The 17,859-nt window shown below is 48.0% G+C and overlaps 2 protein-coding genes across 3 annotated transcripts; one reads left to right on the top strand and one right to left on the bottom strand.

The window, feature by feature from the left end:
• The first annotated feature begins 2,174 nt into the window (after positions 1 to 2,174).
• On the top strand, positions 2,175 to 11,321 carry jtb (jumping translocation breakpoint). Of its 2 annotated transcripts, none has more exons than XM_088905607.1 (6): positions 2,175 to 2,363; positions 4,429 to 4,648; positions 5,105 to 5,145; positions 5,827 to 5,912; positions 6,008 to 6,087; positions 7,023 to 11,321. In XM_088905607.1, the coding sequence occupies exons 2-6, from the start codon at positions 4,539 to 4,541 to the stop codon at positions 7,177 to 7,179; spliced, it is 474 nt and encodes a 157-aa protein (XP_088761733.1). In that variant the 5' UTR covers positions 2,175 to 2,363; positions 4,429 to 4,538; the 3' UTR covers positions 7,180 to 11,321. The 2 variants fall into 2 exon arrangements, with proteins under 2 accessions (XP_088761733.1, XP_088761734.1); XM_088905608.1 differs by having other exon boundaries at positions 2,179 to 2,798.
• A 101-nt stretch (positions 11,322 to 11,422) lies between these two features.
• Positions 11,423 to 16,953, bottom strand: LOC148815332 (cocaine- and amphetamine-regulated transcript protein-like). The gene is made up of 3 exons (XM_088905654.1): positions 16,665 to 16,953; positions 14,137 to 14,220; positions 11,423 to 12,961 (listed from the first exon to the last, which is right to left on the bottom strand). Exons 1-3 carry the CDS (start codon positions 16,797 to 16,799, stop codon positions 12,854 to 12,856), a joined length of 327 nt encoding a protein of 108 aa, XP_088761780.1. The 5' UTR covers positions 16,800 to 16,953; the 3' UTR covers positions 11,423 to 12,853.
• Between the last annotated feature and the right edge of the window lie 906 nt (positions 16,954 to 17,859).

Here is a 17,859-nt window from a genome sequence, read left to right as displayed (position 1 = left end):
AATTCAGGGGATGGGAGTTGGCCTTAAATTATACTTGGAAAAATTGAATTATAACTTCAAAAGATCATGTATCTGATTTGTAGACGATTGAGCGCTGCCTATCACATGACCAGGGTCTGCACTCTTCCCTGCATTAATCCTCCTTCCTTGCCCTTGCACATCTTTAGAGAGGCCAAGCAGTTCTGTGGAGGAGATGACGAAACTCCACAGGGCGTAGCTGGGCCTGTTCTGCTGGAGGAAACTGTGTCGGTTCCTGATGGTGTCCTGACGCAAGGTATCAATAGTCAACCTCCTCCAAAATCTCTCCTGGATTCCTCTGGTCCACGGGTACCTGTGGGAGGTAGGGTGGAGACAGCAGGGTGCCATCTTGAGCGCTTGTGGAGGAAGACGGGGCTGGCTGATCGCCTACAGAACTGTGACTGTCAGGCCCTTAAGGTGGAGACCTCCTCATTCTGTTCCACTCCGAGAGGCAGCGTTCACAGTAATCCTCCAGCCCGATATAATCCTCAAACTGTCCCATTAGTCTGCTTGTCCTCACTCGACGGCATGAATGAACATGCAGCCAGTGTTCGGTTCTTTTACATCACAGTGTACAGTACACCATTAATGCGGCCAGCTCTTCCTGCAGCCTCGACAGCTGCGCCCTCTGCTGGTTTTACAGGATAGTGTTTCATTTCACTGCCCCTGATGCTGCCCGAGTTGGGAGGCGAATGGAGACCCGCTGCCGGTGTCCGGGACCCGACTGCTGCACCCAGACTCAGAGTCTCGGGTGTCCTGCCCTGATCCGCGCTCCGAAAGCCACGGGCGTGCCAGCGGATTTCCGAGAGGGTGGGGGGTCAGTCGGAGCTGGAGCTCTGCCGGGCCGGGGAGAAGAATTTCATGTGTTACATCCCCGCTATGGCTACATCCTACAGAAAAGCAGAGAGCGACATATGGGCCGCATTTAAGTGGTGTTCATAAGGAAAGTTCAATCAGACTCAGCTCTCAGTAATTCGCAATCAATCCTGACGTCCTTTCCTCTCCTAAACATTATAAATACTAGACATTACCCCTTTCGTAGCCTAGCGTATGTCTTTTGCATGGACTGTGCTACTACCCTGCATTCCCCCTATATATATATTGTAACACTTTGGGGTTCATGTGGGTTCCCTCACCGCTGCCACATCAGGTTGGCCCCCCACTGTCAGGGACTCGAACCCGAGCCTCTGGCATCATTCAACAGGGACCCAGCCTCTTGAGCCAAAGGGAGATCTGCCCTCAGCCCAGCGGCTGCGGTCCCTGCTATCAACGGGGGAGGGCGGTGACGGTGGTAAGCCAGCCAGCTGGTAATGCACGGTGGCCGTATGTGTTACAATATATATATGTGTTTTTTCCATCCATCCATTCATTCCCTAACCACTTCATCCACTCCAGGGTTCTGGGAGAGCTAGAGTCTATCCCAGCAAGCAATGGGTGCAAGGCAGGGTACACCCTAGACGGGATGCCAGGCCATCACAGGGCAGACAGACACACTCACACCAGGGCCAGTTTCCCAGAAGCCAATGAACCCACCAGCCTGTCTTCAAACTATGGGAAGAAACCAGAGCACCCAGAGGAAATGCAGGGAGAACATGCAAACTCTACACATATACCTTGAAATAGGACCTCTTGTCCTTCTTGAGTAACTTATCTTGCTGTGATCAATCATTTACTTCAGCCTGGCAGATCTCTGTGTATTCGTTCATACAGGCTACATACTGTATATAACCCATACTACAGGTCAGACGAAGACAAAGATTATTAATGTCAAGAGACCGTTTAGCTGTCTGGGGAAAGACGAGGCGACAATTTCCATTTCATCAAACTGCGAGCGGAGAATGAAAATTCCTTTACGATGAATTCTCTGCCGTCACGCACTTTGTCACTGGAAAAGTAGCATCAACACCAGGCAGCATGTTGACCCTAAGCCGAGTGACGTCACACGAGGGTGTCCCACGACCCCGGTTATACCTATGCGCCCTCGAGCACTCGCGCACTTGACGTCCACACCTGCGCTACGTCACGGAAGCGCGGCCACCGGCCGGGCGGACCCGTCCCGCACACTGGGGAGAAACGCCGCCTCCTACCGCGCGGGGGCGCTGCCTGTGGAGGGCGGCAGGTCGCGGACGCGGAAGTTGTCTGTCCTCTCCGCGGCTCGGTACGTTTCAAGATGGCTGTGGTTGGCGGAGGCAGTTCGTAAATCCTGGAGATTAAACTTTCCGTTTTAAAGGACCGATCGGATTTAAAACGTGAAAACGCCGAACGAGAGGAGATGTCGGGAGAGCCGTAGCCCAGCGGGACCGGGGGGGATGACGGACCCTGTGTAGGAAAGGCGGCCTATTTTTGTGAGTTTATTCTTAATTGTTGACTTTCTGTGTCAACAAGAAGGCTTTTCGGTGGAGTTTAAATTCACACACTTTGTGGGACATTCCGCGGTGTGTAGGTACCCTTTTTAACAGTCTTCCCTGTCGACGTGATGAGTCTTGTGCTTCCGTTATTAAAATCTAGACCTCTGATGAGTTTGAAACCTCCCTTTTATTTCTAGCTCCTGCTCACAATATGACCAGCCTTGTTTCACCCTGGTATGAGCTAGGCAGTCAGGACGGTCTGCTTTTCGTGTTTGTATTTAATCAGCTGTGGTTCCCCCAGTAAGCGGCGATGCTCATCCATCTTGTGTGAGCTTACCTCATTCGGTTTGTTTATACGACCTACGATTCCGTGAAGGGCTCGTCTGGACACTGAAAATTGAGTTTGAAGATCTGTTCAAGGGAGACCTTCAGGTATGGATTATCAGGGCCCGCCGGGCTGACGTGCTTTTAATGAGGATTGGTGTCGGTGCTCATTAACTGGACTCGAGTGGCGTCACCGCGGCTTGGTGCTTTGTAAGGTCTGCTCTCTGCCGGCTGTTCCCAAAAGCGTTATTAGTGAGGCCGTGCAATGTTATAACTGACATGCCTCAAAGTAATACGACCACCAACGACGAATCAAGTCTACTTTTTTTTGCTTGCAGGTAGTAATTCAAAGACGTTGCTGTGCTAAATGTCGTTGCTGTGCTAAAATGAACCGAACCCTACGTTGGCGTGTTTTCGTCATTTTGTTATTGCTGAATACGGTAGGGTGAGTGTAGCTTAGAGCAGGAATTTCCGATCCCAGTACTGCACCTGGGAACCCTCATACTGGTTTATTGTTCAAGCCCAGCTTGATTATGTAAATTGAACCTTAATTGACCTAACAAGTTACGAAACCTGAAATCACTTTACATTAATCCTGTTGGTAATCAGTAAAGGGTTCAGCTCTTTAATTGAGCATTCACGTGGGCTAAAAAGCAACCAGCCAGGTGTGGGGTCCCCACTACCAGGATGGGGAACCCCTGGCTTATTGGACAACCTGCTGATATGAAATAATCCTCCCTTGTCAAAGACCTCTAGGTAGTGTGACCTTTGACCCGTCAGGTCAGCTGTCCACTCCACAATGTCGTTAAGAATTTGAGAAATGAAGATCATGCAAGCCTTGTAGGACTGGGATTCCACCAGGAAAATACACAGAGGATGGATTTTAAAGCTAAAGACGGGAATCGGTTCTGAACCTGGGGCGCTATCCGTGTGGAGTCTGTATGTTCCCCCATGTTTGTGTGGGTTTCCTCTGGGGGCTCCGGTTTCCTCCCCCAGTCCAAAGACATGCTGGCAGGTTAATTGGCTCCTGGGAAAGCTGGCTCTGGTGGGAGTGTGTGTGTGGCCTGTGATGGACCAGTGTCCCATCCCAGTTGTACCCCGCCTTGCGCCCGGTGCCTGAATTGGAAGAAGCAGTTGGAAAATGGGTGGGTGGTTGGGGCTGGCTAAAAAGAATGTCACACGTTGCCAGGCAGCTAAAACTCTTGGGTCTTAGAGATGACTATGTTTAGGTCTGATTGACATATTCCAAATCCTTAAAGGTTATTGATAATACCAACCCAGCTCAATTATTCAAGCTCCATAGTGAAAAGCAGAGCAGAGGAAAGAAGTGGTAGCTATAGAGAACAGCACCTAAGAACTAAGGAGGCCCTTGTGATATATAAAGGGTTGTGGGAAGATGCGACAAGGCATCTTTAAAAGATGTGGCAGGATGAGGCCATACAATCAGGTAAGGCAGGTGGTTCCTTACACATAGGGTGGTGGGAGTGTGGAACAAGCAGTCGTGGAAGCTGATACCCTGGCTTCTCTTCAGGAGTGGCAGAATTACATCCTGGATCGATCAGCGAGTAGCAGTCAAACGGACGGACGGCCTCCTCCTGTTTGTGCCTTTTCTTGTGTCGTATGGCAGTGTAGTATGATGGAGCCGTGGGAATGAGAGCAGGATCGACAGTGTTATCCCGAAGGACTGCATTTGTTGGATGTCTGATTTCAAACCCTCCATTCCGGTCGTTCTCTGCAGTTTTTCCTGTTTCTGGATCCTCGACAGCGCCCCCCCACCCCACCCCGCCTCGCAGAGGGAGGAAGATGCGGTGTTAGACCTGGGGGAGGTGTGTGCACCCTGCATGGAGAATGGAGAGCGACTGCAGAATCCCCCTGGGTGGTCTCTCCCAGCCCGGGCTGCTCATCACCCCTCGAACCCTGGCCCTCTGCACCTTTCTGTGGGGGCTAATATCGGTCAGGTGAGACTGGGGGTTCCAGGGACAGCGACGAGGTTGTGACGGCTGTTTCAGAAAATATACAGTAGTGATATTTTTTTTTAAAAAGAAGGTTATTTCTGGCAGCATAGCTAATGTAATTCTTAAGATGAAGAACTGTTTACAACAGTGGGTCCCAGTCCTGGCCCTGTCTTCTGAAATAAAGAGACTGCTCTTTTACAAATTCTAATTAAAAATTACCATTTAAAAAATCAGTCTTGGTCCTAGAGAGCTGTGACTCCTATTTTGGCTCTTTAATATACATCCTGGTGCTATTCTGACACTGGAACCAGTGATTTGTGGTCATAGATGTCAGAATTAAAGACCTCTCAGGTTGATTTTTTTTAATAGATTATTTATTGAATAGAGTTTTGCTTTCTCCCCCTCTGAGGTGGAGTCATATTTCTTAGACCTTAAGTCACTTCCTTTTTCTTTGTCCAGAGTGTTCGGTGCTGCCGTCCTTGAAGAGGAAAAGACCCCAGGTACTCTCTCTTTTTATTAATCTCCCCCTTGATCCTCATTTGGTTAGATTTTCCGGGCCACAGCGTTGCCCACAATTGCTGTGTGTGTAACTGGCATCTAAAAAGGGGAAAAAAAACTTGTTTAACTAAAAGACGCAACACTCCAGATTAGCCGATTACTACGCTAGTTGAGGATCACTAAAAAACAGATCAGCAAATACCTTGGCAGTTTAGAATTCCCAGGTCAGAAAGGAAAGCTTCTCCGTGCTGTAAAAAAAAAAAGATTTTCTTCGCACTTGAAAGCCAAATTTAAATATTGAAAGTGAACAGGAGGTGCAGATTTTCTGCTGTCTTTCTGGATTCTGCTCATTCAGAGTCCAATGTTTGCTTGAATAGCAGTGGGGAAAAAAAACAAAACTAGATTTTAAATCTCCCTCTTGCCTATTCTAAGGCTCCTGCGTGTTGTGGTGGTTACGGTTTCTGAACTCCATATGGTTCTGCAGCTGTCGTGCATGTGTGCATACACTGTACCCTGCTTTCATCCCTCTGTGAGCTGTGTTCGCTGCTGGCACAGTGAGGCCCGTCCCGGAGACGTGGGATCAGCCCAGGGAAGCAGACGGGAGCTGTCAGGCTGGGGGTGTGCCCTCTCTTGTGCCTCTGCAGAGCTGTCATCGCGGCCTGCCTGTGTGTTTTGTGTTGCAGAGATGGTGGCGTTTGCCACGCCCTGCTGGCAGGTAGAGGAGTTTGTTGTGGCCCAGGAGTGCGCCCAGTGCAACTCTTTCCAAAGTGTAAGTGCCCCCCCCCCGTCGCTCTAGTGCGGGCCAGCAGCCAGGCCACTCAGGAGCAAGGCCTCACTGTCCTCCCTCTCTCCTCTCCTTCTCAGAAGACGTGGCTGGCCTGCAGCTCCACGGGGTACGTGGAGAAGATCAACTGTGCCAAGTCCAACAAGGACGAGTACAAGAGGTGAGGACGTGGGTCTGGCAGTGTCCACGCAGCGAGTCGCTGGCCAGGTTTCGCACACTTTGTTCAGGATGTGAGCCATGAGGTGCTGAGACACTTGAAGCCCGGTCCCATCTCATTCTTCTGTCAGGGTCGCCATCAGCAGAGGCTGTAATGGTGTGTAGTTCTGTTTGTGGCCTCTGATCTCGGACCACAATTCCTAGAGATGCCTGGGGTTTTGCTGCAGATGAAGAGCTTGTGAACGAATTGAGGTACATGTTATTATACTTGTATAGAATCTAAAGGGGTACAAATTGGGACTGAATCTTGCAGTTTAGGTGGGAGCTTTTGCTTGTTCAAGAAATAGATGCTCATCAATTCATCAATTTCCCTATGGGATTAATAAAGTCTTATCTATCTATGCTCTTCAACACACTGTCTCATTGACACTGCAGCCAGCTCTTGCTCTGTTAGGAGCTCAGATCTGTTCATCTGAGCGCGTGGGATTGAAGTGGATGCTCCATTAGAACAAGAAGATTTCAGTGGGGTTGTGATCTGGGAGTTGGTCAGCCAAGGGACAGGAATGGAAGCTTGTGGTTGGCCTTGAAGAGCCCACTGTCTGCCACGGAGACTGCTCAGTTAGTGGGAAGATTGGACAGGGGATTTCTAATCTTTTGGTTTCTCTATACAGTATGTTCATGTGTTTTGGTCTACCACACTCCTAATCCTGTGTTAGTGACCCATAACCCTTGCAGCCCCAAGTGTGAAACGTGAGTTAACTGGCTTGGAGATTCAGATATTTGGGGGGGGGGGGGCAGTGGAGACGGCTTCATTTTCAGAAAGCGTTTAAAATAATTGATCAGAGCCCCGGAAAACCTGCAGGATTGTGACAGGGGTCAGAGGTCATAAAGCTCTGAAGCTGACTGGTGACCCCCGGTCTTCTCTTTGGCCCTGACCAGCTGCCGCTCGGCGGTGATGGAGGAGCGGCGTTTCTGGAGGTTCGAGGGGACCATGGTGAGCCTCACCGTCCTCTTCGCCCTGGTGGTGGTCATGCGCCAGCGGGCTCTGGATCGCCTGGCCTCGGAGAAGGTCCGCAAGCAGATCGAGTCCATCTAGAGGCCGGGATCGCTGGGGCAGGAGCAGCACAGAGACCGAGCCAGCTGCCAGTCCGCACTGTGGGGGTGGACAAAGCCGCGCTGTTGTTTTGAAACAAAGACACCGGCATGAGGGGTTTATGACAAAAAGGTTTACAATATATTTCGAGCTACTGGTATTTGTTTCCTCCTAGTTTGCACGAGAAGGGGGGGGGTCGAGGGAAGGCAATGATGGGAGTTCTGTGCCAGGACTGAACATTTCGCAGCTCGGCACCCTGTGATCTTCAGCTTGGGAAGGGCAGAGGAAAGGATAAGAGGTTAAGATCTCCTGATGGCAGAGGAAAACCACTCGGAACTTTGTGTCACTTCTGCCTTTAAAGAGCATCTTGTCGCACGCACCGTTCTTCGTCCGAGATGTGAAGGGGGCTGTGGTGCCCAAGACGAGCGGCCTTTCTGCCTGTTTTTTCTTTCCCATAACCATTTTTTTCCATAAACATCTGTCAAAGAGGGACTGTAGCACTGGGGCTGGTGGACTCAGCTACTCGTGTTGCTTTGGTTTTGGCTTCAGCTGTTGAAATCTTGGTCTGCTGGAGCACACCCTTGGAAAGAACGCCCTGCCCTGTTGGTCTCGCGTGGAGGAAGAGGCTGGGAAACCTTGTCCCAAAGGGCCAAAGGTCAAGCCGGCTCTTGGTCAGTCTTGGTGCTGAAAGTTGATCTTGGAGTAACACCAGTACAAGGTTATGCAGGGCAGCTGGTGATCTGCTCTCATATTTTAATTTCTCCTCCACGCCCAACCCCCCCCCCCCCCCCAAATGTTGATGAGGTAGTGGAGCTATGCTAGGAATTGATAATTGCGTTTCTGTAAAATTAGGACAGACAAAACTTGTTTTAAATTTCACAGAATAGTTGGAGAGCCTATGGATATTCCAATGTTGCAGCTTTCGCCTTGTAATTAGCCAGCATCGAAGTATCAATTTACTGTTCCGTAATGATCACATGTGTTAGCAAGGTCTGTGTGAAACAGGGTTTTGATTATTCAGATGACATTTTCTGTGAGGGGTTAAGCAATGCTTAACACAGAGATCCACTAGGAAGAGTGACAACCAGACTTTGTATAGCCTCATCCATTGTGCTGTATGAACACATGAGAAGAAAACACATTTTCTAGCTAGAAAACAAGAAAGGCTTTTTCATATAGCTGCATCTCGGACCCCAGGCATGTGCAAAACTTCCTTGGATATTTTTTCTTATCTGCATACTTCGGATAAGCAGAACACCGATCCACGGGGCGATCAGTGCATAAAGTTGCAAAAACCTCTGGCTTTTGACTAACAAGTCCGAATCTCAAACCTGAATCCACGTTCCTGCAGCTCCACTGCCAGTGGTGGGCAGCGCAATAGGAAAGGTTTGGGTTGTACTACTCCCATTTTAAAAGAGATTTTAAAAGCCCCCAGCTTTTAGTTTTCTGTGCTTCCTTGGACACTTTGAGACCGTCGCAAAAGGGCTTAAAGGTGAGGAATGGGAGCTGTGTAGGGAGTCATATGCTTGATGAAATGGCCTGACCTAGGGGGACTTTGCAGACACATTCAAGTGGAGGAGACCCTGCCTGTTTTTCCCAGGGGATGGGCAATGGCAGCACACAGCACATCGGTGAGGTGGAGGTGCTTGGAAGAAATCTATCCCGTTTTGGAGAGCTAAAGGCATGGCTGATCTTCAATGGTAAGCCCTGGGCCAGGAGTGCATTTCGTACTGCAGCCTTTCAAAGAACAGGAGACCGAGCTGGAATAGCTCCAGTCAGGGTTTGTGAATGTCGCTCTGCTACATGCTGAGAGGAGGTGAATGGCACCGTGTTTCCACACCTGTCTGTGAGGGAGAGACTCCTGGAAATCTGGCCCAGCAGGGAATTTTAGTCTGTGACTATTGCAGAGCTCCCAGAAGCAAAAAAACAGTTTCTGTTGTATGCTGATGAACCTGTATAGGCATAGTACTGTTTTGTATTGTAAATTGCTGGGGTCACAGTGGTCAATGTGGTCATGCACAGGAGATAGCTCTTCTTAGTGTTGCTGCTTGTTCTCTGTTAAAGGCTCAGTTGTGTCCAGTCATGGTCTCAGCCTGGCCTGGGGTGGCAGCACGTTTTCCAGGTCTTTTTAAGGCAGCAGAACTTGACTAGCTGAGAGGAGCTGTTGAATTGGCTGAATTAAGAGGATGATGATCTACGTCAGTGGTATGTGTTGGCACTGGGGTTCAGTTCTGGACCTGGGGTGCTGTCTGCGTGGAGTTTGTGTGTTCACCCTGTATTCATGTGGATTTCCTCCCAGTCCAAAGTCATGCTGGCAGGTTAATTGGCTTCTGGGAAAATCTGGCCCTGCTGTGAGTGTGTGTGAGTCCTGCGATGGACTGGTATCCCATCCAGGGTGTATCCTGCCTTGTGCCTGTCGCTTGCCGTCTCACCTACGACCCTGAATTGGATAAAGCAGTCTGGTAATGGATAGATGGCTGATCTGCTTCAGGTTTGTAAGAGGCAAATCTGAACTGAAAACCAGCAAACTGACCGGCCATCCAGGACCAGAGCCGGGCAGTCCCTGAGCCAGCAGAACAGTTCATACTGCAGCATCAGGCAAAGTGGTCTGTTCCTTTTCTGTGTCATTTTGAGTCTCTGCACCACTGGCTGCTGAATCCTTGGAGTCCATAGCCAGAGGTCAGATGAGTAAATAATGTTCGGTTCAGGGTGAAAGACAGTACATCCTCTTTGGTTTACCATGACAAACTTTACACCAGCATTTTTATTTGTTTTTTTCTGGAAGAGGCAATAGGTATGAGAGAGAGAGACGTGGTGCAATGAAATTAAAGAGGAGCTGTCACTTGTATTGCAATGTATTCACCCTGAAGCTGTGCCTACTGGTATCGTTTTCCATCCTCTCTCAGTGCAGTGGATTAACCCTGATGTGTTCATGAGATTTTTGTGAAAATGCAAAGAAAAGTAGTTCAAACAAGCATGGATCATCACTAATGCAGGTACTACTTGCCCATTTCATTCATGTTTGTGTATTTTCCCTTTCAAACAAGAAATGTAAGAGTACATTTTTTTTACAGTCATGGCTAAGCTTTCAACACTCATTCAGCTCACCCTTCGTGTGTTTAGATGTCTGTTCTCTGTCAAAGACTTTTTTTTAAATAAAGTGTTTTAGGACCGTCAAGCTGTGCTTGGATGATGAACAGAAGTACTGTTTGTGAAGCCTGATGCTCTTGGTGTTGGGTGTTTACAGGCTGACCCAGAGTCTGATTGGGCCGGTACTGGCCCAGCTGGGGCGGAACAGACCCAGTGATTATTACCTGCCTAATGTAAAGCTGGGTGCAGCTCATCGAGGTGCAGGCATAACGTGACGATTCAAGATGTCGCTTTTATCACGCCTTTTGTGTAGTGGTGGAAAAGAAAACATTTCATGCTTCAAATATTGACATTTATATGCCTGTCAATGTGTAATTTCTGTCACCACATAAGTGACCCATGATTCAGTGTTTCAGTCTCTTTACTAAGCATGTTTGTAGTTCACCTGTGTCTTGGGTCTGGGGGTGATTGCTCAGGTCTGTCTCCAGCAATGCCACATGGGAAACCTGTCGACTAGGGTCTTCAAGTGTTGTTTTACTGAAGAGTGTGCTTTTTCATTCGGCCCACAGGCCAGGATGATGAACCCTTCTTTTAAAATGATTCATGGAGTCTGGATTATTCCGTGACCAGCCTGGCTCACAGTGACTGGATTTTCACCACGACGTTTTAGACACGGGACTTCCAACGTGCAAAATAAGTGGATGCTTCCAAGACGGGCATATCTTGTAATCCTGCCATGGATGGTGACATGAATATTTTCTGTTTTTGAACCTCTGGGGCTGGGAAAAGGAAATGATGTTCCTCTTCCCCAGCACATAACTGAGAGGAGTCCTGTAACAGGAAGAGAAACCCTCATCCCCAGTGCAGAATTTATAAGCCCTTGTCCACTTTAAAGACACGGTCTGAGTCATTGTGAACGCTAACCTCTAGAGATTCTGTATTTTATTTTTCCTTTGCCAATGATGCGGTTAATACTGTAAATTGTATTTTTATGGCAGATCAGGTTGACGAGCTGTTTTGCCAACAGCAAATAAATTCTGCATGATACAAAACTATATATTTTTTTCCAGTTTGTGTGCATGGCCTGGGTGAAGGACAGGGGTTGGGAAAAAAAAGATGTAAAAAACTCAGTTGTAATAAATCACAGTAACACTTCCTCCAAAATACTGCCTTTATTAAAACACGTGCACTGTTTTATACATACCGAGCAGCAGACGGTAACCGTTCCTTTGCCAAGCTTAGGAAAACGGCGGTTATAACTTGGCTTTTCTTTCTTTAAAAAAATAAAAATGAACAGGAATATCGAAGATGGGTTCCAGTCAGTTTCAAATGCTGCTCATTAGAAATTTGAGAAAATAAAAAATTGAAAATAAATTCTAAAATACATTATATACATTCTGTATCATTTACACTTTTGTATACATAGATCTCTGTACAATACTGTCATAGGCTATAGATAAATTATTGAAGGTCAAACTCTTTTATCATCCGTGAGCTAAAGTAACTGGTTAAGCCACCATGACAGAGTGGTAGATTGACCTAGGCAACCTAACAACATCCTTAACGCACTCTTGTCTTAATTTTCTAAAGTGACATGTATTCCAATAAGAGGATGTCATCCAGCACTATGGTGAGATCTGGAGGAAGTGGTCTGTCAGTGGTTCCCCATCCTGCTCCGGCAGGAATGCTGTGTCCTGTTGCTTTCCATTTGAACTGAGCTCAACGCCTCTAGATGACGTAATGGATCAGTTTGGCTCTCTGTTTATGCAACTTATTTCTCAGCTGGTCCTAAGCAGAAAGCATCCTCCTTCAAGGGTTCTGTTTCCAGCTTTGGCGCAGAGAACACTACACAACCTCTCCTCGCCTTGCTGGCCAGTATTTTGAAACAAAAAGATGATTGATCTGTGGATGATGAATGGACTGGTGGGAATGACACTATCAGACTCCACCCATATGGGGGAGTGACTATCAGACTCCACCCACAGTGGGTGTGATACTGCATCAGACCTGCCCACAAGTGATACTGTGTCAGACAAGCCCACACCAGAAGTAGTACTATCACATCTGCCCTGACGGGGAATGACACTATCAGATCCACCCCACAATGAGCGTTTTTTTTTCTTTCTACAGAGGTCCAGCTCGTTACATTTCAGGCAAAACACCCTGAATAGTGCCAGTTCGGAAAGAGGGTTGATACCACTACAGATCCCATTTGAACTTTTAAGAGATGAAAGCCAGTTTATAAATATGCCCCTGTATAGAAAACCTCCATTTATCCTGTGATTAATAACATATCTGGAGTAGAATCAGCAGACTCAGGGTTCCTGGTAGGCCAGGGTAGGGGCCGGCGCACTATGAACCGGAGAGTATTCACAGTAGCCTGAAGTTGAGTCATGAGCTAAAGTCAGTTAACAACAGATACGAATTCGTAATTCCCACGGTCACTAGTTTTATCTACAAACTGCCTTTTAAAATCCCGGAGAAGCGCGCTCCTCGTCGTTCGCTCTCGCCGAAGATGTGGACTCCCGTCCGGTCGGACGGCGGGAAACCGTGGAAACGAAAATAGCCGCGGCCGCCCGGTCTCTCGTCACAGACACTTGAGGAAAAAGAAGTTGCACTTGACGCCTCTCGGACAGTCGCAGAGTTTGCCAAAGCGAGCTCCTTTCTTCACTGAGCAGTAGTCCCCGATATCACACTGCGGAGACGCGGACGGGTAAGTCCATTAAAACAACAACAACAACAGCAGCAGCAACATTAATAATATGAATTACGAAGCAGGAGACGGAATGAAACGAGGCGACGTCTCTGTGCGGTAGAAGCCGTCAAACTTTCAAGGGCAAAGAGAAAAGGCGTTTCTTCTGTCACGACAGCTGTGTTCAGTGGTCGATATTAATTGTGAGGATTAGTACACCCTTTAGCTGACGCCCAGATCCAGGACTACATACATTTTAAACAACAGCATACTGTAACGCAACGGGGGCTCAGGTGGGCGCCCTTGCCGCATTAGGTCGGCCCCGCACCGTCGGGGACTCGAACCCGGGACTCCCGCGTCACTCTGCAGCGACCCAGCCCGGTGAGCCAAGGAGAGATCTCTCTACAGCCCAGTAGCTGTGGTCCTGCTATCACAGGGAAGGGCGGTGACGTCACCTGCTCTGGTACACAGTACCTGTCGGCCGTAAGCGTTACAATACTAAACCGTACAATGCTAAACGTGGAACTCAGCAATTATGAATTCCCAAATCGTAAAAAAAACAACAAGAAGGAAACCTACATAGTACAAGGACAGGAATAACATAATTCGGGATTGTCTTTGTAACTTTTTTTTAGAAAATAAAATCGCCTCATTTTCACACTACGCTGTTTACAAATGACGGTGCAGCTTCAATGTTAATCGTACTTTTACCACCTTTATTTAAAAGTAATCGTCTAATCCCTTTGACCTAATTGTCTAATCCTAAAGCGTCTTCCGTGATCGAAGACCAAACTGAAATGTCAAGCTGTTAACTCCCCGCAGGGTGTCACTCGGTGACAGATCCAGGGCTTTTAAACGTCTCAGGTTTTGCACAGCTGTTGGAGACCCGCCTGTAATGAACGGGGTTTAAAGCGCTCAGGTTGGCTTTGATGTACATTTATCGTGAACGAGACGAGTATTTCCTACCTCCTTATGAAATAAGAAATACCAGAAGGTATCAGGAGCATATAGCAGGGGCTAAAAGGATTAAATGGATGGTGGATGCTGCACACTGGTGGGGGTGGAGGGGATCCCCATGACCTGTAAAGCGCTTTGAGTGGAGTGTCCAGAAAAGCGCTATATAAGTGTATGCAATTATTATTATTATTAAAAAATATGAACCCCAGGAGGTTCCGCACCTGAGGCAGGCGGCTCAGTTTCTTCTCCCAGGTCCCCAGCCTCCTGTTCTGAAGCTTTTCCAGGACGTGCTGGAGAGCGCCGAGCTGTGGCAGACACAAACAACGCCGACACATCGGGTTACAGCTGGGAACGGAGCAGTGCGAGTAAGCAGCCACCACTGGAATAAACACTGCACGACTCTGGGATATCACCTCATCCCCTGGCGGCTGGGATTCATCCCAGCTCCGCTCCTCCTGACCTCGGTCAGCATGTTTCTCTCAAACTGTTTCATTTCAAACTGTTTGTCAGCTTTTGCGGGACGCTGGTATTTTGAAGAAACCCAGAAATGCTGCAGGCACGTTCGGGAGACCTTAATAGAAGCAGAACTGACTAGTCCTTTTGGTAGCCAGGAGCTGACAGAGCCCGTGAGCTCTTGAAAGACGTCGGGATACGGACTTCTGGGCAGCTTGTTTCATGCCCCCACCCCCCTTTGTGTAAAGACGTGCCTCCGGTTCCCTTTCACATATCGCCCTCCGACTATTCCCCTGCCCTTCCCAGAGCTCGCGGGGATCCGGTGGTCGCCAAGAAAGATTTTCCCTTCATTTCCCGTGTTGTGAAGAGACATCTACGTCCTTGGACCAGAAGGGTTACAGGGTAACCGGCTCCGTTTTTGTTTCTCGCTAAGCTCTGCAAGGCGTAATTAGACTAATCGCTGGCTTATTCAGAACCAGCAAACATGGTTCCCAGATCCGTGCTCTGTACACAGCCTACGGCACAGTGTCGGCAATGCAGAGCAGCGGCCTACCGTTTCTTTAGAAACAAGGCAGGAGTGAGATGGACTGCGACAGCGGCAACATTATCAATCCACGGGCCTGTACTCAAATAAAGGAAACGTTTTTCCTTCCGTTGGAAAAGCTCTGTTTTGTATTCCAGCAAAGGGCATGATAACGTTTGAAATAAAACAGCAAGTCCGTATGAAGACATCGTTAGGAAACATCATTGGAATGTCTTGATATGAAGGCCAGCAACTGGGTGTTGTGCGAACAAAGACTATTCTCTGCAATGCCAGTATTGCCGAAAATATATCAAAATGGATCCCTACCCTGCTGTACAAAAGTTTTAAACATAAGACAGTCATTTCCATAGACATTCTGTAGCGCCCAGCCGTTTTCACCATGTGATTTCCCTACCTTATGCAATCATTTTATTGTGATCTACTACTAATTTGCTGTGCAAATTTTTATATATCTTTTATAGTACTAAAAGTAGACTTTCAGCTTTATGGATGAGCTGTGTAAGGATATTGGTAGAGTATGATCCTACCGCGTTGCCGTACTGCACAGATGATGCAGTACATGAATATGTAAATAGAGCATGTATATATACAGTAGTAGTGGTTAGGCAGTTACAGAGTTAAGTGTAGTAAGAGTTATAGAGCACCGTGTTAATAAAGTGTTCGTTCATAATTAAGAAGCTGTGTGATTAATGACCGCCGATAAGTATACAAATAGAGACCAGGACAAGGGGAGAGAAAAGTACGTTAACGACTCGATTAGACTTTGGTACGTAAATATGGTGAACAAGCCGAGACAACACACTGGCGGCTGGTGTGGAGATTAAACTGCATTAACCGTCTTTTCTAGATAATCATGTGAATACATTTTTTTTTAAATGACGAGCTTGGTTTCGTAACAACATCTGTATTGAATCAAGTGAAAGTTGTTGTAATAGCGGAGGTTGAGTAAATCGCATAAGCAGGTCGGAGATGAGGTGTGGTTCGCCGTCCAGATTGAAACAGCTCGGAGACGTGGGCTCTGCTCTGACACGTTTGATTCTAATCCTTCAAGTAAGCAAAGGGACTCGATACTGGGCGTCTAATGACCGGACCTTTAGCGCCTACAATATAACAACATAGCGTCCTTCCTCCCGGCGGCTGTCAGGGTGTATAACACTGCGCTAGAATAGGACTGCTTGCCCTTCAGCTGCTCATCTATGGACAGTCTGTTGCTCTCATGTACTTTTTGGACACTACCTTAATATACTGTTTATACTGTGGTGCTATCTGTATATACCTATGCGCATTTTGCACATCTTTTATTGTTTTATAGTAACTATGAGCATATTTTGCACACACCTGTTTTGCTAATGTATTTTTGTTTGTATTCTGTATACTTATTTCATTACTCTAATGCTGTAGTTATTTTAATTTTAGCCTCTTCTGACGTCTGTCTTGCTGTTCTTGGCGCTGGGCTGCTGTAACGCCTCGGTTTCCCTTCGGGATCAATAAAGCCTTCTCTTGTAACCCGGGCAGTGGAAGACCCGGGTGCGATAATAGGTCTGACCATTGCGATACTCGTCATGTCTACACCCGGGAAGTGTAGTACTTCTCTCGTTAGAAAACAGGGCCCGCGCAAACGACAACATAGGCTCAACGGCACCAAAAAGAAAATGAACAGTCACCTAGAAACGTAGGAAATGTCATACGAATTATTATTATTATTATTATTATTGTCAACAATAATATTAATTAATCATACGCTAGACCTACCAGTTCCTTCTCCTGGCCGGCGTTGTCGCTGGGTCTCATCGGCACATCTTCCGGAAACCTGGCGTTGACTCGCACTGACTGCTGCACGTACATCAAGACGCAGCTCGCCAGGAGGAGGGCTCGGACGTCTGCCATGGTCCAGGTGCCAGGCGGTCCTCTCTTCGCTCCACCCTGGGTCTGTGTCTTCCTCAGAGAGCGGAGTCTGCCCGGCGCTGGCCGCGGTGCTTGAGGAGCAAGAGTCAGTCCGGGCCGGTCCGCCGTGTCGCCCGTGTGAGCCCTCGCTGTGAGCCGTTCTGACTGGCTCAGAGCTCAGGGCGCTGAGGCGTTCACACCCCCCCAACACACACACACACACACCTGTCTGTCCATGATTCGCTCCTGCCGATTAATCCCCAATCCGGCCTGATGTCCAAACAGGCAAGCTCGCCCCCACCACCTTCTCTGGAAACAAACGTGGCTCAGGGAACGTGTTGCCAAGGACTGAGCCAGCCAGCACAGCTATAAAGTAAGTTGTGAGCCATGACCTTTGTGAGAGTGAAGTCCTATAAGCAAAGAACTTCACTGATAGTGGCGAGTGGACCTGATGAGGGAAAAAAGGACACATTGAGATCTTTCTCTCTTCGTTTTGGAGATGGCAGCCGAAATTATTTTACGTTGACCAAACTTACTGTTGCTTCTTTATACAACAAAACCTCGTGATGTCTTAACAACGCCTGTCCTGTTTTTTGAGTTGGACTTTTTACTGTCGCTACATTACGAACGCGGCAGTTATCTATAAGCTAATTAGGAAGATATCGCTTTGGCCTGGACTTATTTAGAATGTTTTTTTTCCCACATATCCGGTAGAACCGAGGCGATTTCGATGTCCCTCGCACATTTTCAAGCACTGTCTTGAGTTACCGGAGAGACTTTCCTCCAGCAGTCAGCGGTCATGGAGTTGGTTTTTTTCTTGACCTACTAAACAGATCTAGCGGCGGCGGTTACATAAAAAGCGGCGAGGTTACGACCCGACCCCCCCATAATCTGTTCTTTATAGCAAGAATAATCTTTTCCGTTTTTAGACGGGTTTACTGGCGACGCGACGTCAGAGCGCCGGGCCTTGTGAGGGGACACCGCGCGGTGACACCGGGCTGGGGCGGGGGGTCCGGGTGCGGGAGTCTCTCCTTGTGAGGGGACACCGCGCGGTGACACCGGG

The sequence above is a fragment of the Atractosteus spatula genome, chromosome 25 (assembly GCF_055471065.1).
Source record: "Atractosteus spatula isolate fAtrSpa1 chromosome 25, fAtrSpa1.hap1, whole genome shotgun sequence".
NCBI lineage: Eukaryota > Metazoa > Chordata > Actinopteri > Semionotiformes > Lepisosteidae > Atractosteus > Atractosteus spatula.
This window is presented reverse-complemented; position numbering and strand designations above follow the sequence as displayed.

Excerpts from the sequence above, each read along its gene's own strand:
- LOC148815332 (XM_088905654.1), bottom strand. The coding sequence starts at position 16,799 with ATGGCAGACGTCCGAGCCCTCCTCCTGGCGAGCTGCGTCTTGATGTAC. Across the intron at positions 14,221-16,664 it reads CCGGCCAGGAGAAGGAACTG|CTCGGCGCTCTCCAGCACGT; the intron begins GTAGGTCTAGCG and ends TGTCTGCCACAG. Across the intron at positions 12,962-14,136 it reads AACTGAGCCGCCTGCCTCAG|TGTGATATCGGGGACTACTG; the intron begins GTGCGGAACCTC and ends GCGTCTCCGCAG.
- jtb (XM_088905607.1), top strand. The coding sequence starts at position 4,539 with ATGGAGAGCGACTGCAGAATCCCCCTGGGTGGTCTCTCCCAGCCCGGG. Across the intron at positions 4,649-5,104 it reads TGGGGGCTAATATCGGTCAG|AGTGTTCGGTGCTGCCGTCC; the intron begins GTGAGACTGGGG and ends TTCTTTGTCCAG. Across the intron at positions 6,088-7,022 it reads AACAAGGACGAGTACAAGAG|CTGCCGCTCGGCGGTGATGG; the intron begins GTGAGGACGTGG and ends GGCCCTGACCAG.